The 26,701-nt window shown below is 39.4% G+C and overlaps 5 protein-coding genes across 11 annotated transcripts; 4 read left to right on the top strand and 1 right to left on the bottom strand.

Moving 5' to 3' along the window:
* The first annotated feature begins 1,907 nt into the window (after window positions 1-1,907).
* Window positions 1,908-5,020, top strand: LOC104825246 (probable E3 ubiquitin-protein ligase BAH1-like). Of its 3 annotated transcripts, none has more exons than XM_010557544.1 (7): window positions 1,908-2,039; window positions 2,536-2,734; window positions 3,039-3,283; window positions 3,385-3,639; window positions 3,775-3,912; window positions 4,331-4,389; window positions 4,770-5,020. In XM_010557544.1, exons 2-7 carry the CDS (start codon window positions 2,536-2,538, stop codon window positions 4,873-4,875), a joined length of 1,002 nt encoding a protein of 333 aa, XP_010555846.1. In that variant the 5' UTR covers window positions 1,908-2,039; the 3' UTR covers window positions 4,876-5,020. The 3 variants fall into 3 exon arrangements, with proteins under 3 accessions (XP_010555846.1, XP_010555847.1, XP_010555845.1); XM_010557545.1 differs by having other exon boundaries at window positions 2,533-2,734; XM_010557543.1 differs by having other exon boundaries at window positions 2,432-2,734.
* A 343-nt stretch (window positions 5,021-5,363) lies between these two features.
* On the top strand, window positions 5,364-7,216 carry LOC104825245 (inorganic phosphate transporter 1-4-like). Its single transcript, XM_010557542.1, has one exon. The coding sequence runs from the start codon at window positions 5,469-5,471 to the stop codon at window positions 7,065-7,067; it is 1,599 nt and encodes a 532-aa protein (XP_010555844.1). The 5' UTR covers window positions 5,364-5,468; the 3' UTR covers window positions 7,068-7,216.
* A 7,011-nt stretch (window positions 7,217-14,227) lies between these two features.
* LOC104825241 (myosin-binding protein 7) lies at window positions 14,228-16,838 on the top strand. Its single transcript, XM_010557536.2, has 4 exons — window positions 14,228-14,444; window positions 14,737-16,267; window positions 16,357-16,403; window positions 16,604-16,838. Exons 2-4 carry the CDS (start codon window positions 14,912-14,914, stop codon window positions 16,704-16,706), a joined length of 1,506 nt encoding a protein of 501 aa, XP_010555838.1. The 5' UTR covers window positions 14,228-14,444; window positions 14,737-14,911; the 3' UTR covers window positions 16,707-16,838.
* Window positions 16,839-16,846: 8 nt separating this feature from the next.
* On the bottom strand, window positions 16,847-22,164 carry LOC104825242 (protein downstream neighbor of Son). Of its 5 annotated transcripts, none has more exons than XM_010557538.1 (15): window positions 21,998-22,164; window positions 21,691-21,836; window positions 21,294-21,370; window positions 21,086-21,221; window positions 20,875-20,963; window positions 20,635-20,788; window positions 20,364-20,554; window positions 19,845-20,056; window positions 19,653-19,751; window positions 19,053-19,174; window positions 18,144-18,245; window positions 17,761-17,870; window positions 17,575-17,662; window positions 17,298-17,467; window positions 16,847-17,206 (listed from the first exon to the last, which is right to left on the bottom strand). In XM_010557538.1, exons 2-15 carry the CDS (start codon window positions 21,796-21,798, stop codon window positions 16,990-16,992), a joined length of 1,875 nt encoding a protein of 624 aa, XP_010555840.1. In that variant the 5' UTR covers window positions 21,799-21,836; window positions 21,998-22,164; the 3' UTR covers window positions 16,847-16,989. The 5 variants fall into 5 exon arrangements, with proteins under 5 accessions (XP_010555840.1, XP_010555839.1, XP_010555843.1 ...); XM_010557537.1 differs by having other exon boundaries at window positions 21,691-21,818; XM_010557541.1 differs by having other exon boundaries at window positions 19,845-20,047; window positions 21,691-21,818.
* Window positions 22,165-22,910: 746 nt separating this feature from the next.
* On the top strand, window positions 22,911-26,664 carry LOC104825240 (calcium-dependent protein kinase 20-like). The gene is made up of 7 exons (XM_010557535.1): window positions 22,911-24,219; window positions 24,676-24,819; window positions 24,917-25,069; window positions 25,166-25,281; window positions 25,466-25,633; window positions 25,970-26,194; window positions 26,289-26,664. Exons 1-7 carry the CDS (start codon window positions 23,328-23,330, stop codon window positions 26,367-26,369), a joined length of 1,779 nt encoding a protein of 592 aa, XP_010555837.1. The 5' UTR covers window positions 22,911-23,327; the 3' UTR covers window positions 26,370-26,664.
* The last annotated feature ends 37 nt before the right edge of the window (window positions 26,665-26,701 follow it).

Below are 26,701 nucleotides of genomic sequence, written 5' to 3'. Positions count from 1 at the left end.
TCCCACTAAGAAAAACGCCGTCAATGAGTTTCTAAGTGAACTAGGATCCATATTTTACATGCTTTTGAGTCAGCTAGGGCATGACGCTAAAAAACATGCTATTTAGGTAGACAACACATTGTCGGTCTATGGTCCAGACCGACCAGACCAGAGACAATCAGGACCGGACCGAAAAAAAACGGAGAAAATGAAAAAAAAAAATATGCGCATGGACCGACCAGTCTGGGCTCGACGACAGGAAAACCTGTCGAGCTGGCACCTTTTGACCGCGATTATTGCACGACATACCGACCCCACCCGCCACCAGTCGCCACCCCTGTGTAGTGGACGACACCTCTGGCCCTCCTGACCACTCTAGTACCCTTAGACCGCGGAAAAACGCCCATTTAACCGGAGTGAAACTGTAGAAATGTGTGGCCGCACTATAGATGAATGTCATCTATCCCTTACAGTCTACTCGGGATATGACAAAGCAATCGAACTATGGGTTCGATTATGATATCGTGAGACAAAGAGGATCATTGTTAGAGCTATCTCTGGCTTTTTCGGTTAAATCACATCTAACTCTTTCTGATACGGGTAATCATAATGTCTTGCTAGAGACCGTTTATGATTTGTAAAGCGAGATTGGATCTCGGGTATCTCTGATATGGGTAATCATAATGTCTTGCTAGAGACCGTTTATGAGTCAGACTGATCTTCCAATATCCTTTTGGGGATACGCTCTTGAGACTGCTGCTTATATACTGCATAGAAGTCCTTCGAAATCGGTTCAGAAGACACCATGGGTTGGGAAGAGTCCCAAGATGTCTTATCTCAGGATTTGGAGTTGTGACGTTTACGTGAAACGTCAACTATCTGACAAGTTAGGACCCAAATCCGAGAGATACTTGTTTGTTGGTTATCCCAAGAAAACGAGGGGACGACACCTCTGGCCATAATTGTATCCGAAAATTAAAACGAGATTAGATCACTCATATATCGATATCAACTCTTTATATTAGATTTGATTTTATTCTTGGCGTATAATAAAACGTTATGTTTTATGCTCATTTGAATTTACTTCAACATTTACCACAAATAAATTATATTATTATATCATTTTATTCAAAGGAAAGAAATCCAACGTGTTTTGAATAAATATGAGTTGGAATTTGCACATTTGGGGGAAAATTTTTAGAGAGAAAAATAATTACTTTATTTATTTAGTTTTTGGTCATATATATGTGTATTCACACATTTTTACAAAATTACAAATTTCCAAAAATAAAGATAAAATCTATGATTTACATAGATGAAATGAATATCCGAATAATCAGATATCTTGTTTAGTGATGCAAAAACGTACAAGATTAAAAAAAATAGAAATTTTTAAAGAAAATAAGTTGATCCATATGATTAGAGAATTTAATATTAGTCAAAGTTCAGATCCCTCCGACCTAACTCGAGTCCACATTTGGTTCAATGATTTCGGATTCGGGTTCGGGTCGATCTGATTTTTTCGCACCTATGTAACTAAGTCCAAAATTTGACCCAATATATTTTAGATTTAGATTTGCGTTGGACCGGATAAAACTAGCCTGCATAATTTTTTTTGTAAATATTATTTTTTATTTTTTTAAAAAATATCGGATTTTCACACTGATCCGAATCGAATCCAATACGATTTAAACATGATCCAAAAATCCGATTTTTTTAGAACAGAAAAATTAGGTTGGACCACGCAGAACTTCGTATAGAACCTAAATTGACACCCGAAGTAAAAAAGAAATTTTAACAAAAAAAAGAAGTAAAAAAGAGAGAGATATCGAACACGTGCATTGCATGCGTGCGCTGAAAATCGAAACAATCGGAGCGACTTCCACCGTGATATCACCACGTAAGAGGCCAAATAAAAAAATCCCCGAAAAATCGATGGGAAAAAAAAAACACGCACAAGAAAACATATTTGAAGAGGTTTGCTTTATTTCTCTCTGTCGGCTTCAGCTTCTTCTGTTGCTTCTAATCAGCTGAATCCTCTGTTTCTGACGTTTCAGAAGGTAATGGGCTTCAAAAGTTGTCTCCTTCTGTTTCTTCTCGCTCATATGATAACATCGCAGTTCAAAGTAATAACGTCAAAAAGATTAGAAATTTATTAGATGGTTGTTGTCGATTTACGATTTCGCCATGTGGGTCGTGTCGCGAATTTTCATAGTTTGAGGGCGAGATCGATCCGGTTGCCAATTTAGGGTTTTTCCCTATTGTTGCATCGTTCCCGGAAAGGGAATGTAAATAGGTGGAGGAAATTTATAGAAACCAATTAATGTAGTTTTCACTTTTGCAGATTTTGTGTCTTTTTTTATTTCGTGTCGGTTCGAAAGTTGTCTATTTTAGAAGTATCGGCATTGAATTGTTCGTCTCTGAAATATCTCTCGTGCATATATATATCCAGCCACCCACCGACATACAGATACATATACATATACATATACATATCTGTGTATGTATAGAGTCGTGTTTCGAGATCAAGAGATTTGAGTTTGTGTTGAGGAGAAGATGAAGTTTGGAGAGACGTTCGCGGAATATCTGCATGGAGAGGAGGAGTGGTTTCTGGAAAACTGTCGGCACGTTGAGTACAAGAAGCTGAAGAAGGTCCTGAAGAGGTGCAAATCATGTAACCAGGCGAAGTCCGAATCCAGTGATGAACAAAACCCTTCACTCTCTGGACTATCATGCCAATGCCAAGCTTGCCCTTGTAAGAACCTCTCCTTTTCGTTCTTGTTCTTTCGAGAATTGTGTTTTCTCAGGTAGAGATTTCGATTCAAATCGAGAGAGAAAGAGAGTAAACGAACTGGAATCTTCTCCTTGAGCCTGCTTTTGATTGATTTGGTGGTATCGAACTGATGCATCTTCGTGTTTATCGATTCTAGATCATTGTCCTATCTCGAAATATATAAGAAATTCTGGTTCTTTGATACGTTTTCTTAAGTGGATTTCGTTTGGTTCTTGTTTTTCTTTTTGATGATGGATTTGTTCAAGTAACGGCGGGTGTTCTGCAGGGTGTGATGAGATGTTCTTCTCAGAGCTGATGAAGGAAGCTTCGGACATAGCGGGATGCTTCAGGTCGAGAGTGAGACATATTCTCCATCTTCACATAGCCACCGGAATGCAGAGATACATGCTGTGTTTCCGCAGATGCTTCGCTGACCATACTCATACATTACTCGAAGAGGGTCAGATTTTGATTCATTACATCACGATGAACGCAATTGCCATCCGTAAGATCCTCAAGAAGTACGACAAGGTCAGCTCCACTTCCGCAATAACAAGTTAAGAATTCGCGTTTTCTTTTAACTCGGGAATGTGGTAATGAGAGAGAGAGAGAGATTGATGGAATTTGGTCAGGTGCATAGCTCCGAGAACGGGAGAAATTTCAAGACGAAGATGCGGGCTGAGCGTATAGAGCTGTTGCACTCACCCTGGCTCATAGAACTCGGAGCCTTTTATCTGAACTGTGGGCTCGACTCTGTGGAAAACGTCAACTCTTCGTGCGGCCGTGTCTCCTGTGATCTGACCACGGATCGACCCGTGATGAAGCTGACGCTTCCGAACCCGAACTCAGTCGAGCTGGAGTTCGATCTCACCTGCGCCATCTGCCTCGTAAGCCAAAAAAAAATGCAATTTTTTTTTTTTTTGCGGATATACGCATGCATATGCATATATACATACACATACGACCGGAAGTTGTGGTGTCTGGTTAGGACATGAGAGTGTGCCTTTGGTGAAACACAACAGGAAAAGGTGTTCAATCCGTACGCGTTGAAGTGCGGTCACATCTTCTGCAAGGCGTGTACGTGTTCTGCTGCCTCTGTGATGATCTTCCAAGGCGTTAAAGCCGCTTCTTCTCAATCCAAATGCCCCATTTGCAGAGAGGTTTTTATTTTCCCTTGCTATCGTCATATATATATAAAATAAAAATCCCATATAAATGCTCCAACTTTTAGTTTGATAATAAAAATATTTCAAATATTATCCTGAAATTGAGAATAATTTTCAATCAAAACTCTTATATATTTGTTCAAAAACGTCAAAATAAATTTGATTTTTTTATTAGGAATTATTATCAGTTTTTCAGGGTATGGACATCAATTTGGCACGATTTCCGGAATTGATATATTAATTTGAAATATTTTAATATATTATATTATCAAATTAAAAATTAAGATATTTATTTGACATATTTTTTAAAATTTTGATAGTTATATGGGATTTCCCCCATTTTTGTTTTTTTTTTTAAACAAAGAGGCGTATTTTCCGAATCTTAAGAGTGATCGTATATACGGTTTTGCAGGCTGGAGTTTACGCTGACGCCGTTCACATGGTCGAGCTCCATCTTCTCTTAAAGATACGGTGAGACAAAAATTCGAATAACTTCCGGTCTTAATTTAATAATCGATAGGCCGAAAATATAAGTGAATGACTATGAACTGCCAAATAAACTCGTGACCAATGATACTTCATGTATATTTTGATTCAGTATCTAATATAAATTATCACAAAATCGAGATGTTTTTATTTTAGGGAGTAATGCTAAAAAAACATCAACTTTTTAAATTTGGTAAATAAATAAGCAAACTTTGAATTTTTTTTTTATAAATCCACACATTTTTTTATAAAAATACATAAATTTTAAAATTTTTGTATATATTTTTATTTTTATACAAAATTAGAAGTTTATATATTTATCAAATTTTAAAAGTTTATATTTTTTGGATATGATTTTTTTGCAGATGTAAAGAGTATTGGAAAGAGAGGACGGTGGCTGAACGTTCCGAGATGGTGAAGCAGTCGAAGACGTTTTGGAACGAGCAGACCAAATATATGATTGGTTACTAATATTTATTTATTTACTTATTTACTCCCCGTAATTTGTTTTTTTTTTCCGGATACGGTTTCGGAATAATTGTTTCCCTTAATAAAAATGTAACCGTAATCATATTTTGGATTACTTGTTAAAAATGGGTGGATCTCTTTCGTTGAATGGCTGCTGCGGGGCGTTTTTATTTGAAACGTTGATGTTGAAGGAATAAAAATAAAAATAAAATCAAATTCGAAGGAAATTAATTAAAAAAAAAACAAATGATTTTTGCAGTTTAGAATTTATATTACCTGTTAAATAAAACTAGAAAAATCATTTTTAGAAATTCAAAGGAAGATTAGAAACAGAGGGGAGAAAAGGGAATAAATCCCTAAAATAGGTAAATAGGAAGAGAGGAAAAGATGGGGAGACGGGAAGAAGGAATATGCCAAATGGAAGAAAGAATATATTCCCTTCGTCTGGGCGTATAAATTGCCAGCTCCCAACGCTCCCTCTCTCCATCGGAAGCCATTTGAGTGTCTGCAGACATTTTCTCGGGAAACAGGCACACACGCAAGACACAGAGTTACGACACAGAACTCTGTCTTGTGTTTGGAGAGGACGATATCAAATGGCGGGGGATCAACTGCAAGTGCTAAACGCGCTTGATGTCGCCAAAACGCAATGGTACCATTTCACAGCGATCATCATCGCGGGAATGGGATTCTTCACCGACGCTTACGATCTCTTCTGCATCTCTCTCGTGACCAAGCTCCTTGGTCGGATCTATTACCACGTCGACGGTGCCAAGAAACCCGGAACGCTGCCGCCCAACGTATCCGCCGCGGTTAACGGCGTCGCGTTCTGCGGAACGCTGGCGGGTCAGCTCTTCTTCGGATGGCTCGGCGACAAGATGGGGAGGAAGAAAGTGTATGGGATGACTCTGATGCTTATGGTCATCTGTTCCATCGCTTCTGGTTTGTCCTTCGGACAGGACGCCAAGTCTGTCATGGCCACTCTCTGCTTCTTCCGCTTCTGGCTCGGATTCGGCATCGGTGGAGATTACCCTTTGTCTGCAACTATCATGTCCGAGTACGCCAACAAGAAAACTCGCGGCGCGTTTATCGCCGCTGTTTTCGCCATGCAAGGGTTCGGAATCATGGCCGGTGGGATTTTCGCGATCATCATCGCGGCTGCATTTGAGGCGCGTTTTCCATCTCCGGCCTATGAAATCGACGCGATTGCATCGACTGTTCCTCAGGCGGATTACGTTTGGAGAATCATTCTGATGGTCGGAGCTTTGCCGGCGGCTATGACGTATTACTGGCGTTTGAAAATGCCCGAAACCGCGCGGTACACTGCGTTAGTCGCAAAGGACGTGAAGCAAGCGACTTCGGACATGTCAAAGGTTCTGCAAGTGGAGATGGAAACACAACAAGTCAAGGGGGAAGAGGTTTCGCAAGAAAAGGCCAACGCTTTTGGCTTGTTCTCTGCGGAATTCCTCCGCCGACACGGGCTTCACTTGCTCGGGACAGCAAGCACTTGGTTCTTGCTCGACATCGCTTTCTACAGCCAGAACCTTTTCCAGAAGGACATTTTCAGCGCGATCGGATGGATTCCTCCGTCCCCGACGATGAACGCCATCCAAGAAGTCTTCAGAATCGCTCGTGCGCAAACCCTGATCGCGTTGTGCAGTACCGTCCCTGGTTACTGGTTCACTGTGGCATTCATCGATATCATCGGAAGGTTTGCCATCCAGCTGATGGGTTTCTTCTTCATGACGGTATTCATGTTCGCGCTGGCCATCCCTTACAACCACTGGACTCACAAGGACAACAGGATCGGGTTCGTGATCATGTACTCACTGACCTTCTTCTTCGCCAACTTTGGACCTAATGCCACGACCTTTGTTGTACCGGCTGAGATCTTCCCCGCGAGATTCAGGTCAACCTGCCACGGAATCTCGGCCGCTGCGGGTAAATTGGGAGCCATGGTTGGAGCATTCGGGTTCTTGTATTTGGCTCAGAGCCCAGACAAGACAAAGACCGATGCTGGATACCCTCCTGGTATTGGCGTCAGGAACTCTCTCCTCCTGTTGGGTGTTGTCAACTTCTTGGGAATGATTTTCACTTTCCTCGTCCCTGAATCCAAAGGCAAGTCTCTCGAGGAGATGTCCCGGGAAAACGACGAGAGCGGTGGCAGCAACACTAAAACTGTTCCGGTCGTATAATCTCCGACCGCATTGCATTTTTCCGTTTCCGGTGTCTGGCGATCCATACAAGATTTAGGTGATAACGCTTAAGGTTTTCGCAATGGTTTTTTTGTTCGCACTCCTTTGTTTTTCTGCTCTCTGGTGAATTCTTTACTGTCTTTTTTTTTTTTTTTTTTTTTTTTTTTTTTTTTTTGGTGAAATCTCTTATGTTCTTTGTTAATCACTAAATAATGCTATAGAGTTCAACACTTCTGTTTTTTTTTTTTACAAAGAGTTCAACACTGTTATTGCATCGGTTTTCATTTTCATTTAAATTTGCTGCAGAATATGTTGAAAACCACGAAATGATTCAGATTAATCTTACTGCAAAAATCAAAACTTTGGATAAAAGTTTTCTATAATATTCAATGATAAGGAACCATTCAATTGATGCGAAAAAAGAAATTAGAAAACGGATTCAAATGAAAGATCCAGCACAACAACAACAACAGCAATTCCATAATCACAATATAAGCATAGATCATTTCACATTAGGCTTCTAATTAAGGTCAAGAACGTAACAACTCGTACCGGTTCTCTTTCTGAATTTTGTCTTTGGACATTTCCACATCATCATTTTCCGAGCTTTCATACGGGTACACAAATAATGGAGGAAAAATATATGTTTGGATGAATTTTTGTGTGTGTGTATTCATGAATTGAACTCCACAACTGAATATGAATATAATCGATTTAACTACTAAAACTAACAAAACTGTCAATTTCTACAAACTTGGCTTTGTAACCATTTCCAAACACCGCAACATCCATTTCTTCACATTTGTCCGAGAAAACAAGTGGGTTTACTAGAAGCTCATATTCATGCAAGACCAATCAAGCTAAAAGCACCTATTTAAAAAAACATAATTAATTTTTCAAATCATTTAGTTGTTTACAATTAATATTTATTAATATAATATTTAATAAATATGACCCCAAAATTAGGTGTCAGATTTGATAACGAAAATCTATATCGAAAATATATCTAGATAAAGTATCGGATTTGACAGAGTATCAGAGATTCGTATATATCTCTAATATCCCCTCGAATTGGAGCGTGTAGGTCGAGAACATCCAACTTGGAAAGAAGATGATCAAACCGGACCAACCATTCTGATGTTCGTCTCTGCTCCTCCCATAAATACTATTGTTATCATGACATCTTTACGACCCGAGAATGTTCATCATTGTGTCGAAGAATCATCTGCGAATATTACTTTAACTCAGTCTGAGAACCTAGTGTCTACCTCATCTCAGTCGACTACACCAACTTTACTCGGACGTGGTCATCGGAATCTCAACCGTCTATGTTTCTCAAACTCTATATTACTTATACAACTCAGTGTATACCCTCTGCTCACATTCCTCCTAGTGCTTTGTTAGATTTCTCTGGTACGCATCCTTATCTCATTGCTAATTATGTAAGATATGATAAATTTTCTGCACCACACCATACTTTTCTTGCAACCATTACTGAAGTACAGGAACCTTCTTCTTTTAAAGAAGCTTACAAAGATCCGAAATGGCATGAGGCAATGGAAGTTGAGATAAAAGTCTTAGAAGATAATGGTACTTGGATTTTGGAGACACTACCTCCCGTAAAAAAAGTCTATAGGTTGCAAATGAGTCTATAAAATTAAACATCGATAGGATGGATCTATTGAACGTTATAAGGCTCGAATATTGGTGGTTCTTGGTAATCATCAAAAAGAAGGACTTGACTATACTGATATTTTTGCTCCGGTTGTTAAGATTACTATGGTACACACATTCCTCGTTGTTGTTGCAGTAAAAAACTGGGAGGTGTATCAGATAGATGTATATAAGATGCCTTCTATGCGTATTCCTCAGGGAATTTCAAAATCGGACCCATCTCAGGTATGTCGATTGCGAAAATCCCTTTATGGGCTTCGTCAAGCTCTTTGATGTTGGTTTGAGAAGCTTACTACCTCATTACGGGCATTTGGATTTGAACGATCATATGTAGATTACTCTCTATTTCGTATGTTCGCAATGACACTCGGTTGCACGTGCTTATTTACGTTGATGATTTACTTATTAGAGGAAATGATATTGCCATGATTGATCGTTTCAAATGTTATCTCAGCACGTGTTTTCATATGAAGGACCTTGAGACTTTGAAGTATTTTTTGGGTATTGAAGTTGCAAAGATCCTACGGGGTTATACTTGTCTCAAAGAAAATATGCTCTTGATATTATCACTGAGTGTAGTTTACTTGGTTGCAAAGCTTCCCCTACTTCGATCGAGCAAAATCACACTCTGTCCGGCTCTACCGCATCCCTCTATTCTGATCCGACTCAATACCGGCGTTTAGTTGGACGTTTAGTGTAGTTAATGGTAACAAGGCCAGAGATTTCATATGTTGTGACATGGTATCAGAGTCCCTCATTATTCTTGGTATCGTCGTGTTTGATATTTTTCTCGTCCATGGTTTTTGTTTCTCTCGTTTGGAAGATGACTAGCTTACGTTCGAATATTCTGAATACAGAGATTGCAGAGGATTTGTAGAATGAACTCACAATTCAATTCTTTGTGTCCAATGGTCCTCAAGTTTAGTTTCTCAAATCCGAACTTTTCAATTGTCGACAACACGATATGTCGATGGCGACATACTTCGAAAAATTACACAGACTTTGGGATGATATTGCATTATATGAGAAGATGCATGCATGTGTATGTGGGGATGTATGTGTCGCATTTCTGAAAATCTGGTGAAATAGAAAGAAGATGACAAGATATATCATTTTTTCTCGAGTTGAAGGTTTCGATTTTTGGCACGGCTTGCTGTCTCAAACTCCTCTACCTTCCCTGGCCAGTGTGTACAAATCCATTCAACCGGAAAAATCTAAATGTGTGGCAATGTGAGCCAAGGAAGATTGATCAAACATCATGGTTTTGTCGGTTTAACTAGAATCTAGATCACGATCGTGTGCATAATTGAAGGATAAAACTATCGCATGTTCTCATTGTGGTCGAATTGGAAATGTTGTGGACACGTGCTTCGAACTTCATGGTTTTCCGGAATGGTGGTCAGATCGCTCTAAGAATATTGGTCAGGGTTCGCGTGGTCGAGGTGGTTTGGCTAAGAACTTTGATTTGATTGAAATGTTGGCAGCATTTGATCCAATTTTATAAGAAGATATCATGCTTATAACTATTCATAAAAATCATCATCATTATTTGTGACGGCCTGGATACCGAAGGAGGGTGGAGAGTGATCGCCGGTGCAAGAGAGGCACAGACAAGGGGCAGCTCTTGACGAGCTTTTGAGTACGGGGATGAATCGAACACACCGGAATAAGAGAAATCCGATGGTTATATAGGTATGGGACTATATGGTCTAACATAACATAAAAAAAATTAGTTAGGCTACTCATAGCAACAAAGTGCACCTACTTTTTTGGTTGACTATCCCGAGAGAACTCCAAAGTTAAGTGTGTTGACTCTGGAGCAAGTTCAGGATGGGTGACCTACTGGAAAGTGTCTTGGTATACGTGCGAGTGAGGAAAAAAACGCTGGAAGGTCTTGTGTTACTGTGTGAGGGCAGTTTTGACGATTTGTAGCGGCCGCAAGTCGTTACAGATAGTATTAGAGTCGGTACTTTCCCAGTACGGTGTGATTCGAGGACAAACCAGGTGGAAGCTGGTGGGCCTGTGATAGCCTGGATACCGAAGGAAGGCAGAGAGTGATTGTCAGTGCAAGAGAGACACGGACAAGGGGCAGGTCCTAACGAGCTTCAGGGTATGAGGTATAAGGATGAATCGAACACACCGGAATGAGAGAGATCCGAGGGTTGTATAGGTATGAGACTATATGGTCTAAGATACATAAAAAAAAATTAGTTGGGCTACTCATAGTAGTAAGGTGCACCTATCTTTTCACTTGACTATCTTGAGAGAACTCCAAAGTTAAATGTGTTGACTTTGGAGCAATTTCAGGATGGGTGACCTACTGGAAAGTGTCTCGTATGCGTGCGAATGAGGACAAAACATGCTATAAGATCTCATGTTGTTGTGTGAGAGCAGTTTCGATGGTTCTTAGCGGTCGCGGGTCGTTGCATTATCCGGTCATAATATTCAAAATGAAATAATAATTTTAATTGCTTCCAAAATTAAAAAAGACATTATAAAGATATAAAACAATATAAAACAAACAAAATATTGAATCACATATCTAAGATTGGGCGAGTCAATCGATAAAGAAGAGGGTAAAGTGTTGAAGTAAAAGAGAAAGACGAAGATCGGAGTTCAAATCCAGAAACCACAACATGCAGAGAAATTTATGGATCAATGGAGAATAAATTAAGGTGCAATCAAGCCAAAAATCATCCATAATATTTGGATACAAATATGGACAATGCAGACCTCAATGTTATCCTTTCTTTTTTCGTTTTCCATTGTTAAATAAAACAACCCTCTTCAATGGAGTTTCTCATACCAAAGAGGGATGCAAAAATCCGCCAATCTTTCACATGTATAAGATTTCACAACTTCATCAACAATGTCACATCTGAGATAACATTAAAAGAAATAAAAAGTGAGAGCAAAATCTTGTGGCAACAGCTTGAAACCTTTTATCCAGCATCTTGTAGCACTAACCGAGTACAAATAAATGTCACACTTGTTTATCTCTCCATACTCGACGGTTCCTTCAACGAATTGAGTTTTCAAATACTCAATGAAGAGCCTCTACCATCTGCTACAGAAGCTAGGGGAAGAGCAAGCAAAGTGGAGTTCGAAAGGTTGCTGCAAGAGAGAAACAAAAGTAAGTACACCAAAACCGAGTATTACAATAATGCATACTATGGTTTTTGTGCTAAAGTTTTGCAGAGGCTCGAAGAAGAGGCCATGCACACTCAACAAGATGACGGGAACAATATGATGCACTCCGAAGAGGACCAAACACTCACCACTGACAGAATTCCCATTGAGATCAAAGGTTGTATCGATACAAAGACAAATTTTGTTGAACACGCAAAGGTTGAGGAAGTTGCTATAAAATCTGACAATAATAAGATTTTAGACACATGAAATGAGAAAAGTTGAGGGATGGACAGAAAAATAAACTATGGTGGACGACTTCCAAGAGAAACATAATTCCCAAAGTGAAGTGAGGACCAAGACGATAATGCTCCTGCCCAAAGCCATTCGGTTTTCTCGTTCTCCTTTTCATTTCCTATTTAAATCTAATTTGCTTATGTATCTTAGTTTATTTGGGTAGAACGCGTTTCCAAACACCAAGGAGAGCACTTGGAAATTTAAAATTCTTATCTATCATACCAAACAATCCGACATCAATCACACATTTGGTGAAACAGATTTTTTCCTCCTAACTGACAGGTTGTCGACCCTTGCGGGTTTTGCCCTAATTTTATCTAGTCTGAAATATCATACATATGCTATTTTTTCCTCCTAGTTTATATCTGATAATAATTTCTATTGTCAATCAGATTACGAGTCTTCAGATGAATGATGAGCATGATAATAGGTTGTTTCTTTTGTTGTATGATAAAACAAATGGTTTTAATAATTGCCACTCAAACATTTTTACACAATATCATGATTTCACAATATATAAAATTTCTAAAATCTTCTTTGAAATGTTACATGTTTATAGATATGACAGTGAATGTAATCGTTTGGTTAAAGGTAAAACTTATGTTTTTCTCTGTCCTCTTGTTTATAATCCCGTTCTTTATGAGCTAGTTCACAAAACACCAAATCTCAATCTCATTTATTTTTGGAGAATATAAGGTGAAACTTCAAATCAATGTCAAAACACTTTATCTAGTTCTGTTTGATTATAGTCATATTTTTACAACCTTATGTTCGATTTCTTGTGTAAAACAGAGTGTGTTAACCTCCCTTGTGTTATTTAATCGGTTTGATAAGTTTTAGCATACTTTTGGTATGGACTTAAAGAAGAATTTTAGGTGTGAAGAGGGAAAACATGTCCTCACATATGATCAATCCTCAAAACTGCAGGAGCAACAATGGAAGGCTATGAAACACATGGATCTACGCAGCCATGAAGGCATTTGCCCGTCAAGATTGGTTTTTCGAAATATATCAAAACAAATCTTGAGGAGAATGTTGAAGTAAAAGAGAAAGACGGAGATCGGAGTTCAAATCCAGAAACCACAACATGCAGAGATATTTCTGGATCAATGGAGAATCAATTAAGGTACAATCAATAAAAAAAATCATCCACAATATTTGGATACAAATCTGGACAAATCTGCATCAATTACCTGCCATATTCTACCTCAATCAGATCACCCTTACACCTTTCATGTTTCATTTAGTCATTGCATATTACAAGCCGTTGTATAGTTTGATTTATTTTCCTTTTCTCTACATCTTGTATAGTTTATAAAGTGTGTATATATCAGTATGTAGAATCAAGTTACAGTGAAATAAAGTGAATCATTTTGGTTACATCTTTTAACCAATTTCGTCTCATACATTCTGTTTAACATCTTATGTTTCTCATTCAATTTTATAACCCTATATTTACAAAAAAAAATTATAAACTTCGTTCTCAACCCAGGTTTGAGTCCCAATTTTGAAAGAGACATTCATATAGATTTTGTTATTTTTTATAGAAGATGTAGATGAGACAAAGATTCGATAGGATTATAAAAAAAAATAAACCACCTTTTATCTACTCAACATTAACAATTACCACACGGTCTAATGTCGTTTGTACAGTCGAGAAAAGGGAGAAATTCGGTGGAGAAAAAAAGAAAATAAAAATAACGGAGTTGTAAAAAAATGTGTTTGAATGATTTCTTGTACATTCACGAATATTTCCATATACATTCTTATTTACACAAAGCTAACAAATTCTGCAACTGAAAATAACTATATTAACTCTCAAAGCTAATAAAAAGTCAAAACCGTTATTCTACAAACTCTACAAAATGTGCGTCGTCTCTTTTGAAGAATTCTACAAATTCTGTAGTTTCATTTCATGTTCCTCCATTTTTATTTTATTCTCTCGTTTTTTTCTTTTTGGCTTCCAAATTTGATATTTTCCTTAAAAAAAAATGGCTATCTTCTTTAATTTTCCCTTACTGGGCTGAAACGAGGTCCAATAAATAGACGAGCGAACGAAGACGAAGATGGCAAAAAACTCAAAGTTTTAGGTCTCCGGGAAATTTTCCCTCTTCTTTTTTCGTCCTCTCTCCCTTCCTCTTCCGGCTCCGGGTCCCGCGCTGGCTCTTTCCTGTTTGTTTCTCGGGAAACAGACGGAAAATGCTCGTTTCTGTCTTTGACGGTGGATGATTGCTTGCTCTTCCCAGATCTTCCGGCCCATTTATTCCTTGAGAAGAGGTGAAAAGACCTCTCTCTTTTGTTTTCCGTTGGTCTGCTCGATATTCGTTTCTCTCTTGTGAGCTGGGTATTTATTCGTGGAGAATTTGCTTTGAAAATCTCTGTTCTTCTTTCAGTCCATTGATCATGAATTTGGATTTGCATGTTCATACCATGAATTTGAAAATCTCTGTTCTAGTTACCAGTATATTCGCAAATTTGTTCTTCATAAATGCTGACCTTTGTTTCTTGGATATGCCTTAATCGCCTGCAATCTCTCTCTCTCTCTCTCTGATGTTTGGCGTTGATTCAGGTGCTTGGTTTGGTTCTTTGATGTTCTTGATGATGGGAGCAGTCTGAATAATGGAATCCTCGGTCTCTTCTGCTAGATTCAGGAGGGTTTAGGAACTTACTGATACATAGTTTCATGAAAAAGCCCTTGTCTTTCTTTACCTGAGAATCTGAAATCAAATTTCAGTTTTTCAGCCATGGATTCAGACATCACTTTGCCTCCTACATGTGTATTGAAGTGTTGTGATTGTGATTGCGATTGTTCCGTGGTTGCCAGTTCTTCTTCTGGTCTGTGGAACCGAACCGTGAAAAGAAAGTATGAAGAGTTTAAGGAAGGGAACCGATTCTTTTTACCGGGCTTTGATCCATATTCGAATGCTAAGATCCTTGCTGAAGATGAATGTATCGTGTTACGGGAAGCTCTTTCTTGCCAACGGAAAGCAGCAGAAGATTTGTATGTGGAGCTCGAAGAGGAGAGGAAGGCGGCCTCATCAGCCGTGAACGAGACCATGCTGATGATATTGAGGTTGCAGAGGGAAAAGGCTGAGATTCAGATGGAAGCTCGGCAGTTCAAAACTTACGCAGAGGAGAAAATGTCGCACGATCAAGAAGAACTCGTGGGTTTAGAGGAGTTGTTGTATGAAAAAGAGCAGGCTATCGAGGCTCTGTCATATGAGGTTGAAGCATGTAAGCATAGAATGCTAAGCTATGGTTTCACCGAGGCAGAGATACAGGGCGAGAGATTTGGTTTCAGCCGAAACCCTAGCGTGATTGGTGTTGATGCACAATATGATGTATATGCCCATGATTATACCCCTGTAAAATGTAATGTGAACGGTACACCGAGGGCATCAGAGGGTAATGCTGATTTTGGGGGCGTAGAAAAATGTCAATTCCCCGAGTCTCCGAGTGGGCAAGAGCATTTTAAATGTTTGGAGCGGAGGATAAGTCAATTGGAACATGATAGAGAGGATGTCATAGAAAAGATGATAGTTGGTCAGTCTCCTAGATGGCGAGGTCATGCCCGCAGGCTCTCGATGGACAGTTTCGGTTTAAATTCGCCTTTGGGAACCGCGAGAGAATTAAAGGAGACATTTTTCACGGACTCTCCCAGGTCTACTAGTAGCTTCAAGAAGATGGAATCTGTTCATATAGATTCTGCATTGGAAGTCCAGGATGACATGAGTGACCGTGTTTACACAATAGACTCGGTCCATGTTGGAGTTTCAGAGATTGGCATTGATGAGGCTAAGACAACTGGGACCAAGTCTTTCGCTAATTTTTCGAATTCTCCTAGATACCAAGAATCTTTTGTGAATCATCGGGGAGTTAACGAGCCAGATATCGAGAAACTTTTCACGAGGCTTCAGGCACTTGAAGCAGACAAGGAATCGTTGAGACAGGTCATTTTATCTATGCGAACGGACAAAGCCCAGTTGGTGTTGTTGAAAGAAATTGCACAGCATTTATCGAAGGAAATGAGTTCAGACAAGCGAATGCCTATGAGAAAGACGCCGTTTCTTGGAACTTTCTCCGTTGTGACAGTCTTCAAGGTAATTAGATTTTGCTTCTGTTTTCTCATGGCATGTTCCTCGATGCAAGACTGATTTTTTTTTTCCTCTTTCTTGCGTTGTTATTTCAGTGGATCACATCTGTTCTTTCGTGGAAAAGACGAGCAACACAAAAGAAGTAAGTACACCTTGAATTATCTACCTTCCGGTAGAACATTGAAACAATCAATGGTGAAAAAAACTCACCCGTGATGCAGTGTTTCATACTTCGGTCTACCCGCGAATATGGTGTATCTGACTCTTTTAAAAACGTAGAATTTTTTAATGGGTTTCTGTTCTAAACATCTTGCAATTTTCGGGTCATGGAACGGAATGCAGGTACGTGTACAGGGTATCGGCAAATAATATGGGCTTGTTGATGTTCATAGACAAGGGATGTCGGACAAGGGCATGGAAATGTTTCACAAGTACACAAGTCTAGGCATACTGTCTTTAGGACGAGTTGATGTCCTTTGTTTCTCATTTTTATCATGGCAGAAAATGTGGCTTGAACGCCAACCTTCATGTAGTAATCTTCAAACTGCAAAATGAAACTCTGTTTCCAGTTGTGTGTATTGCTGCTTCACAATCAGGTTCATAGGACCGAGAGTACATCAATGTCTAGCCAAAAATTAACAATTACAAACCCTTGGGTTTTGATTAGATTCATTGTTTTGGTGTTTTTAACATACAGCACAATGATAAAAAAACTGAATGGAGGAGAATCACAAAGGCGATAGTGAAACCTTGTAAGATTGCTTGCAGTACTTCAAGCTTTTTAGTTGGCCTGACCGAAGCTGATGGCAAAACGTGGCTCCATGAACACCAAAGGCTTCATTGATTTGTAATGTACCTTCTTCTGCTCGAGGTTCAGTGTCTGTTTTCTCCGAGACTTCTGGAAGAGCTACGTTTAAACCGACTGAGGTTTGCTCGGTCACAAAGCTGAAACTCGACGTTAAACCAGAACATGTTATCGGTTTTTCTGTGAAGAGATTCGGGATTTTACTAAATGAGATTTGTCCATTGGACTAACCTGGCTTCAAAGTCTCGTCCATCAGAACCCACGATAGCGCACATATTGCTGATAATCCATGGGGGAAGATAAGAACCCTTGACCTCGACCATACAGCAATGATCACCTGGTGGGGTTTTCAGAGGCAGGGCACCTGAATGTTCCATCCTTACCATCTCCGTACACTTGATCTAGAGACAAGAGAAATTGTGTATAGTCAAGTCGGTAAGATGAGAAGTGTAGTGACATGAGAGGATGACAAAGGACGGGAACCAGATCACAAATGTTAAGGACTCACCTCGGGAGAGGACAATGCTGCGTTCTGAAAGGGCACCGGTGAGTATAACACAGGAACATCAGCGGTGGGCAAGAATCCCAATGACGACCTGGACATGATCATTGGAAATGCAAAGCAAATGCCGTGAAAGTTATCGTACTGCAAGCTGTATTCAGCACTAAATAGAGGGGGGAAATTTATACCCACCTATAATTTAACAGAAGGTCATATAACCCATGTACGCTCTGGTTTCCGATAAAAGCTAACAAAGACTCTGGAGTATTATCTATGTCAGAGAAAGAACTCCGGCGTCGAGTCTGCATCAGTTACAAGGAGTTAGAAAAGTATATGAAATTCAGAGCACAATCCAAGTTAATCACAGTGATAATTTTAGTGATGTGTTCTTAAGCATCATCAGACATCAAGCAATGTCCTTATCATCAACATAAAACTCTGCTTCCAATATCTTTCACACAATGCCTGTGATTATGATTCAAATCCTAAAAAGGGTACAGCTCCAAAAGGAGCATTGAACCGCTTCTCTCTAGCATATCGATTTTACAGAACGGGTAAATGAATGGAGCACAAACCTGGCCTAAGTTATGTTTCTCTATCTCTGAGAGCTCAACAAGATCTTCAGTAGTGACCTGCTCCATTTTACTTTGACAAAGAGGCATGGAAAAACATATGTCCTATGGAAATAATATTTGAAACAAAATTAGACAAAGTAATGAAGATCGGAGACATTTTAGAGTTCTCACAACATACAAGGTAAACACAATTGGTAACACTCTTCAACCAGAATAATTTCAGACCATCCTTTACTTAAAAAACTGGCATGCTTCAAGTTCTTAAATGTTTGCAGGCAGCAGGCGGACTATGAATCTCATTGTTCTAGTTCAATCAAATATTTTAACCATAGTATCCAGGAGCTATATTTTATGAAGCTTTGCCATAGGAATCTCTAAGAATAGAAGCATCTCTTGCAACATGTCATCTAGTTTAAAATCCACGAATGGCCAGGAATACTTTCAGAAGGCTGCAAACTACAAGCACGCAAGAGGCTGTCATCATCAGAGACATAAAAGCATAAGGTTTTTCTCGTTGTTGCACATACGAAATAAGAAAATAACAATTATGATTTTGAGCGCATTTTCCATCGGAAGCAGCACAATTGCTCTAGTTCATACTCAACATTGCTAAACTTCTACTTTATTTTAGTCCCCCTGAAAAAATGGTGACTAATTTATGAACGTTTTCAGGAAACTATAGTGGCAGGAACCGATGTGCTTCCACGAACTGCATGCTTCCAATTGTACAATCTTTTAGTGATCTCAAAGGATGAAACACACTGAGAATTCACAGGCTAAGTATGCAAGAAATGATCTACAGAAAAGAACTTACTACTGATGCCGTAAAATATAATAGTATGCAATTTCCTGGAATCCAAACTTACTAAAAGAAAGACACATGTGATTAAAAGGGGGGGGGGATCTTACGAGTTCTTTCAACAGGGCTCTCAGTCTTCTAGTTGATTGGGTGATATAGCCACTGCATAAGCGTTTGGTACCCCCATTGCCACCACGAGCAGTGAACATTACCACAAACTGTGAAGTACAGACTGCAAGTAGAATAAAACTGATAATCAATTTCAATATCAGATTTAAGAAAGCTGACTAGACATCAGGGGAAATAAATAAGATAAAGCGACAAAGAAGCCGTTCATGAACAATTAATTATCATATGTAACAGAAGTATTTCATGTGTCAATTGACTTTCAGGCGTCTATGCTTCTCGGCTTCGAGCTAGATTGTCAATTCTCTCTAAATTACAAATCTAAAACTGATGATTTAACAGCAACAATGATCAGACAAGTTCATGGTTCATTCCTCATACCCTAGAACTGTGAATTGAGAATAAAATGCAGCATCATGAATTCTCTGCAGCAAGCTTGAGTTGACCACTGGAATGCATTCAGTACAGAACAATAACTACACAATATATGACACTGCACTTCCAGTGCAATCGAACTTGTCTTCACTAGTATCGAACTTTTTTAAGAAAAGGTTCCAAATCACAGAGACATAAAAGATGATTACCATAAAAAATGTTGCAGAGATTCTTTCGAAACATAAAGTACAGACTTCGAAAAGAGTCCTCCCACGCTGATTGCCGGTCTCTTAAAAAATCAATTTCAGCTGATAGAACAAAATGAGGATGCTTTAACATAATTCAAAAAGATGGAGAGATGGCCGAGAAGAAAGAACAGCTCAAGATTCCAATTAACAAACCCATGTCTTGTCCTGATGCTACCAACGCTGAAATGATAAAGGGTGGCAGAGTGGATTGAGGATGAACCCACGAATGCAGCGCCATGGAATTCAATACCTGAGAAACCACTGTTGATCCAGAACTACTTGTATCGTAATTTTCGGCATTACCAGATCGCGATTTCAACTGTGGCATGCCATTGTAGGTACTGCACATAATTGACCTATGAAGCCTAAAATGTTAAAAAAAAATAGAAAAAACCACAGACTTAATCAAACTGAAAAGAAAACAACAATTTCAAAACAGAAAAGACTACAAAGAAGCCAAGATGCCAAAGGAGAATTTTATCACATAGAGAACTTTATATTCAGCATCATGATCACGTGTTTTGAGTAAAAAACTACAAAGAAGCCAAGAAGCCAAGATGCCAAAGAAGAATAAATCACATTCAACAAAGAATTTACATTATACAGCCGCTATGTGACCTTGCACTTGCTAGTTTAGATGCACATGAATATATAAAATAGCTGAAGACTGACCAATTTACAGGAGAAGTGGAAACAAGTCGCATACAAGTCTTCAGCGATAGGTCCAGGGGAATATTTTGCCCCGCCACATGGAACTCAGACACAAAAGTCCCACTTGGTGTAGGGTTATCAGATTTTCCAGATGACTCACCAATCCGGCCCAGCAATGGTTCACAAGTGGCCAGTGCTTTCAGCGCTTTGTTCTATTGAAAAATGACATCAGCTTACAAGATCAGATATATAACTATCTGATGGTGATCAAAGAAAACCAAATGAAGCATACCATATCAATAGCTGCCAAGTTCGATGATTTTACACCAACAGTTGACAGTTCTGTGACACTGCGAAATCTACTCTGGCTACATGTCTCAATTGATTGATGAGCCTGGACTTTAGCATCATCAGAAGCTTCAGCAGCAGCAGCATTTTCCTGCTCACTGCTAAGACATTAAACCATAAATAAAGTAATAAAAACATAGAAAGCCAGCTTGATCCAAGCAATTATTATGTAGAGGGATTTTACCGCACAAGGTGCTGTCTTTTGTTGGCAGCAACATTTGAAATCAAAGTAACGTTCTTTAGGCAACTGGGTTTCTCTTTGACATTGTTTTCCTATTGCAAAACAAATTAACTAATAAACAAAAGATGAATTGGCCACAAACAGACTTAAAAGATACGATAAATTCACAAAATCAATGGAATAGAGGGTACAAGTAAAATTAGGAGTTGAGAACCTTGGGGTTTTCTTTCCCAGAAAGCATCCAAGACCTAGCCTTTTTTACGGGATATAACTCATCCATACGCATCTCTATGTATTTCGGGTTCTTCAACTGTTCCTGTTTCTTGATTCCATTATCTGTCTCGATAGTCCTGCCAAGATAATCCCATCAACTAGTAAGCAAAATATGCCTTCGAAATTTTGAGGAGCAAATAAATTCTTACCTTTTGCAACCCCGCAGCAATACATCAAATGATTCATTAGCTTGGTCTTTCAGACTACTCCGTCTCAACTGCTCTCCCTGTTTCCGGGAGAAAGATTAATATTTGCATTAGTAAATTTTCAAGACAACCTGCGACTAGATGAGGAAAGCTCCACCATAACAAGCATAGTACTATCCTCACTTCATTTAGCTGACCCATTTAAGCCTTGAACTCACCATTAACAGAACAACGCAAAGACGAAGAAGGACTCGGTGCAGTAAATAAGACTGAAACATTTCTGTAATTAGGGTCAACATGACTGAAGCTATTTTATGTCAGTTGACTATATCCAGAAACACGGCACCTAGATTCGTTATTTTCTCCGTTTTTTTTCACAAAGGAAGACGAAGAAACTTACTCTCAGCTCCGAAGGCGTCTTCCTCCTAGCCATTGGCGCAACCTTCGCACCTCCACCAATCTGAAGAGAACTCGAATCCAAAGCACCGGGAGCAAGTACTTTCGTCATATCCGACGAGATTTAGCTTCCTTAACCATCAAAAACATCTAATGAAACCCCACTCAGTGAATCGACACAGCAATTCCAAACCCAAAAAGTTGGAAACTCATCTAAACAACATAAAATGCTCATTGACAAATCGAAGACTGATAATGCAGATGATGAGCAGAGAAGGATAGAATCTACTTGAAAACCCATAAAAACAAACCTATATCGAGCTTACGCGAAGATTGCGGACCGATTCGCCGTATGAGATTCTTGTTTTGCCCCAATCCGATTCCAAGTGCTAGGGTTTCGAAATAGATTCCACTGCAATATCGATCGGATCAGAGCAAAATGAGAGAGAGAGAGAGAGAGAGGCGGGAGGAGCAAAGGGCGAAAAAAGAAGAATGGAAATAGAGGAATTTTTCGAGCTCCCCATTTGAAAGGATTTGGGATTCCCTCCCTGTAGCTAACGCCGTTAACCCTGAAACGTTAAATCAAACGGTTCGCTTTTTTTTTTTCCTTTCGTTTTTTTTTAACTGTAAATACAAGGCAGAGTTTGATGGGCTTTGTGGATCCTATCTGTTAGATTTAGCCCCCAACCTATTGATTTATTGGGCTACCACTTTGGATTTGTGTTACTTCGTACCCCGATCTCCTTGCGAAAAGGCCAATCTGCGTGTGAGCTGTTTAGTATATGATTAGGGCGAGTTTTGAAAATTTATAACCAAAGAATTATTTTGATTTGAATCATTTGGTTCGATTATAATAGCAAATTAAACAAAATTTAAAATATTATTGAAAAAAATGTTGAAGACCTTATTTTAATTATAAACCATAATTATAAAATTATATAAACAATCTCATTATGATAATTTTTCTAATTACATATAATATATATTACATATTAATCGATGATATATAGATGTTATATTTATTTTATTCGGATATATTATTCAGATTCAGTTAATTAAGATTTTAAAAATTTATAATCAAACGACTATTTAATTTCAGTCGGTTGGAATAAAAATTTAGTAATTAGTGCAAATGTAATCAATCATAATACTTGCGAATAATTTGTCTTTAGTAAGGTAGCCACAAAAATCCCATGCATGCATGCATGCTAAGAACATTTTCTTCCTCGTCCTCCTTTCGTCTCGAGTTTCTCTCATTCTCCTTCTTCTCCTCCCTTTGAATCTGCCTCATATCATCAAATCTTCGCCGAGGCTAAATTCTTCGTCCACATTTTCGTTGAATTTCTCCGTCGAATTCGAATATTTTCATCTCCCGGTTTTCCGGGGAGGAGCTAAACGGAACAGATCGGTTCCCGAACCGGTTGTTGATCTCCGATATGAAGCGCGTCTAGGGTTTGATCGAGTTCTACTGATCTTATTTCACGGAGGAGGAACCGGAAATCCGATGGATTCGTCGATTCTAATGGCGTTGGTGAATGGCATGGTTGTTTGGCGTAGGAGACATATGGAGGCGACGAGAAGCTGATAGAAAAAGAGAGAGGGAAAATATAAATTAGGGTTTCGAGATTGGGGAATTTTTGGATGGGAAACACATGCGTCGGTCCGAATCTGAACGCTAATGGATTTCTGCAATCTGTTAGTAACGCCGTTTGGCGGAATCGGCAGCAGCCGGAGGGGAGTTTACCACCGAACAACAAGGACGATCATAGTAGCCGGAAACCGAGCGACAAGAGCGTGAATTGCGAGGATCGTCAACCTGCATGCAGCGGCTCCGCCGTAGCCCCGGCTCCGATTCCAACTCCAACTCCGGAGTCTGTACAGAGCACGCCGCCGGAGCCCGTGAAGATGTCCAATGGAGTGAACAAAAGTGAGGAAGGAAGCAAGACGGCAGAAAACAGCGACGCGGACGCGAAACAGAAGAAAGAGGTTCAGATGAAGCGAATGGCGAGTGCTGGTTTACAAGTCGACTCGGTTTTGGGGAGGAAGACAGAGAATCTGAAGGACATTTACAGCGTCGGGAGGAAATTAGGGCAAGGGCAATTCGGAACAACGTTTCTATGCCTGGAGAAGAAAACAGGGAAAGAATTCGCCTGCAAAACGATTGCAAAGAGGAAATTAACCACACAGGAGGATGTAGAAGACGTAAGACGAGAGATTCAGATAATGCATCACTTATCTGGTCATCCGAATGTGATTCAGATCGTTGGTGCGTATGAAGATGCTGTTGCAGTTCATGTCGTGATGGATCTCTGTGCAGGTGGAGAGCTCTTCGATAGGATTATACAGAGAGGGCATTACACTGAGAGGAAAGCTGCTGAACTTGCTAGGATTATAGTCGGTGTTATTGAAACCTGCCATTCCCTCGGTGTGATGCACAGAGATCTAAAGCCCGAGAATTTCTTGTTTGTCAATGGCGATGAAGAGGCCTCACTCAAGACTATAGATTTTGGTCTCTCGGTATTCTTCAAACCAGGCATGCCTCTCTTATGACTTTACACTAGTTGATATGTTTGTTACTAGCAAAACTCACCAAACTGATGTTTGGGAGTGGAGAAAACGCAAGAAAGTGCAAGAAACTCGGAAGAAAAATAGAGTAGAGATGTTACTGGGAAGAAAAATAAAAGTCTCTGTTTAAGTGTTAACATGTTACAATACATGTTACATTGTGCTTAGTTGTTTGTGAAAACACGACATAGTTACATCGATCCTCGAACAGAGATTTGATCTTTCAGTAGTTGAGATCATCGATTGCTCCGGTGGGTTGCTAACCATCGACGACATATGTATAAAGATATAGTTCATCTCCATGAATCGCGTCCCGGTTGATTTAGTAGATCTCCTAATGGCATATACATATAGAACGAGGATAACTAAGGAAACACAACTATATTCCACGTGAAACCATGACCTAATGTACTTTTCCTTGCAGGAGAAACATTCACTGATGTAGTTGGGAGCCCTTACTATGTGGCTCCTGAAGTGTTACGGAAGCATTATAGCCATGAATGCGATGTTTGGAGTGCAGGAGTTATCGTTTATATTTTGCTGAGTGGAGTTCCTCCATTCTGGGATGGTAAGAAATGCAGACAGACATGCAATGCTTCTGGTATGTTTTTTGATGATCTACAGATGATCGAAATCTAGACTGATTGGCATTATAAACATATCAGAAACGGAGCAAGGAATCTTCGAGCAGGTTTTGAAGGGCGAGCTTGACTTTATATCAGAGCCATGGCCTAATGTATCAGAGAGCGCAAAAGATTTGGTGCGAAGGATGCTGATCAGAGATCCTAAGAAGAGAATGACAGCTCATGAAGTTCTCTGTGAGTATTCTTCTTCCATTGAGCTTATCTTCCTCATGTGAATTGGCACTAAACACAGAGTTAATTATGCGGCACGTGTGCGTATATATATGGCAGGTCATCCTTGGATCCGAGAGGACGGTGTGGCTCCTGATAAACCTCTTGATTCTGCAGTCTTAAGTCGTTTGAACCAGTTTTCAGCCATGAACAAGCTCAAGAAAATTGCTATCAAGGTGCACACTTCTATATTTTCTATCAACTGAAACCAAAAAGTAACTCGAATCTGATTAGCCATATGGAACAAAGCATATATTATTCCCTCTTTGTAGATGTCTCAGCTAGTTGCATGAATTATTCCCTTAAAAAAACCCTTTCATTGATCAATCTATTCTGCGGAACTCGCTCGGATGTATTCAGGTCATTGCTGAGAGCCTCTCGGAGGAAGAAATAGCGGGATTGAAGGAGATGTTTAAGATGATAGATGCAGACAATAGCGGGCAAATCACTCTCGAAGAACTGAAGAATGGCCTTGAGAGAGTGGGTGCCAACCTTAAAGATTCCGAAATCATAGGTTTAATGGAATCAGTAAGTCCCACCTTTCTCTTTTGGAAACCTTTTGCTTCTTCTCTTCCTTTTTCGATCAAACACAACGGTGAAGGCACAATGTATGCAAGATGTTCTTTTCGCTGCAAATTCATACTTGAACTGGCTATTTACTAGAGACAGGGCAGTTAAACAGAGTGGGAAGAGCTATATGATGAACTCGGGTCTAGATATTTCTGAAGTTATACAAAAAATGACTCGGACTGCTCATGCATTTCAAGAGTTTTCAATCATTTGCTAAAATAAAGTGTCGAGATTTCTTATTTACTGTTACTCTTGCTCATAATAAGATCTTGCGTGGCTTTGTAAATCTTTTAGGCGGATATGGACAACAGTGGAACAATAGACTACGGGGAATTCATAGCAGCAATGGTGAATCTAAACAAGATCCAGAAAGAAGACCACTTGTTCACAGCCTTCTCATACTTTGACAAGGACGGTAGCGGCTACATCACCCGGGACGAGCTCCAACAGGCATGCGAGCAGTTCGGCTTAGCAGATTTCCATTTAGATGACATCTTGCGTGAAGTCGACAAAGACAATGTAATTCATATTACAAACACCCTCTTCTCTCTATGTTTCTCTGATCGTAGTATTGAATCATTTCTTATATGAATTGCTGTGTTTTCATCTTCAGGATGGACGAATAGATTACAGCGAGTTCGTGGACATGATGCAAGACACTGGATTTGGTAAAATGGCTATGAGAATGACATGAAAAGGCCATCCAATCTCGGTTTTGAACGTCAGTACATCTGGAAATTGCTCGTCGTATACACGGTTGATAGCTTAAATTGTATGCTAATATTGGTATTTTACTCGTTTCATCGATCATTTTCTTCCCTTTTTTTCTTTCGGTTTTCGAACATTAAGCTCCTATCTCTGTGAAAATCGGCATAGTTTCTTGCGCAGGTTTCTTCAGTAGTTTTCGGCTTCCTTTTGTGTTCAGCTTCCAATTTGTATTGACTGGCCCCCCTTTTGTTTTAGGAAATGGATCATAGAGTTCTCATTTAGAGAGGTACAGATACAATGTTCTTGTTGTTTGCGTCT

Source organism: Tarenaya hassleriana, unplaced genomic scaffold (assembly GCF_000463585.1).
Source record: "Tarenaya hassleriana unplaced genomic scaffold, ASM46358v1 Cleome43, whole genome shotgun sequence".
In the NCBI taxonomy this organism is placed as follows: domain Eukaryota; kingdom Viridiplantae; phylum Streptophyta; class Magnoliopsida; order Brassicales; family Cleomaceae; genus Tarenaya; species Tarenaya hassleriana.
Note: the sequence above shows the minus strand (reverse complement) of the source record. Positions and strands in the feature narration are given on the sequence as shown.

Excerpts from the sequence above, each read along its gene's own strand:
- LOC104825246 (XM_010557544.1), top strand. The coding sequence starts at position 2,536 with ATGAAGTTTGGAGAGACGTTCGCGGAATATCTGCATGGAGAGGAGGAG. Across the intron at positions 2,735-3,038 it reads CCAATGCCAAGCTTGCCCTT|GGTGTGATGAGATGTTCTTC; the intron begins GTAAGAACCTCT and ends GGTGTTCTGCAG. Across the intron at positions 3,640-3,774 it reads TCACCTGCGCCATCTGCCTC|GAAAAGGTGTTCAATCCGTA; the intron begins GTAAGCCAAAAA and ends GAAACACAACAG.
- LOC104825245 (XM_010557542.1), top strand. The coding sequence starts at position 5,469 with ATGGCGGGGGATCAACTGCAAGTGCTAAACGCGCTTGATGTCGCCAAA.
- LOC104825241 (XM_010557536.2), top strand. The coding sequence starts at position 14,912 with ATGGATTCAGACATCACTTTGCCTCCTACATGTGTATTGAAGTGTTGT. Across the intron at positions 16,268-16,356 it reads CCGTTGTGACAGTCTTCAAG|TGGATCACATCTGTTCTTTC; the intron begins GTAATTAGATTT and ends TTGTTATTTCAG. Across the intron at positions 16,404-16,603 it reads AGACGAGCAACACAAAAGAA|GTACGTGTACAGGGTATCGG; the intron begins GTAAGTACACCT and ends AACGGAATGCAG.
- LOC104825242 (XM_010557538.1), bottom strand. The coding sequence starts at position 21,798 with ATGACGAAAGTACTTGCTCCCGGTGCTTTGGATTCGAGTTCTCTTCAG. Across the intron at positions 20,789-20,874 it reads AAAAGACAGCACCTTGTGCG|TGAGCAGGAAAATGCTGCTG; the intron begins GTAAAATCCCTC and ends ATGTCTTAGCAG. Across the intron at positions 17,663-17,760 it reads GACCTTCTGTTAAATTATAG|GTCGTCATTGGGATTCTTGC; the intron begins GTGGGTATAAAT and ends GATCATGTCCAG.
- LOC104825240 (XM_010557535.1), top strand. The coding sequence starts at position 23,328 with ATGGGAAACACATGCGTCGGTCCGAATCTGAACGCTAATGGATTTCTG. Across the intron at positions 25,070-25,165 it reads GACAGCTCATGAAGTTCTCT|GTCATCCTTGGATCCGAGAG; the intron begins GTGAGTATTCTT and ends TATATATGGCAG. Across the intron at positions 25,282-25,465 it reads TCAAGAAAATTGCTATCAAG|GTCATTGCTGAGAGCCTCTC; the intron begins GTGCACACTTCT and ends GGATGTATTCAG.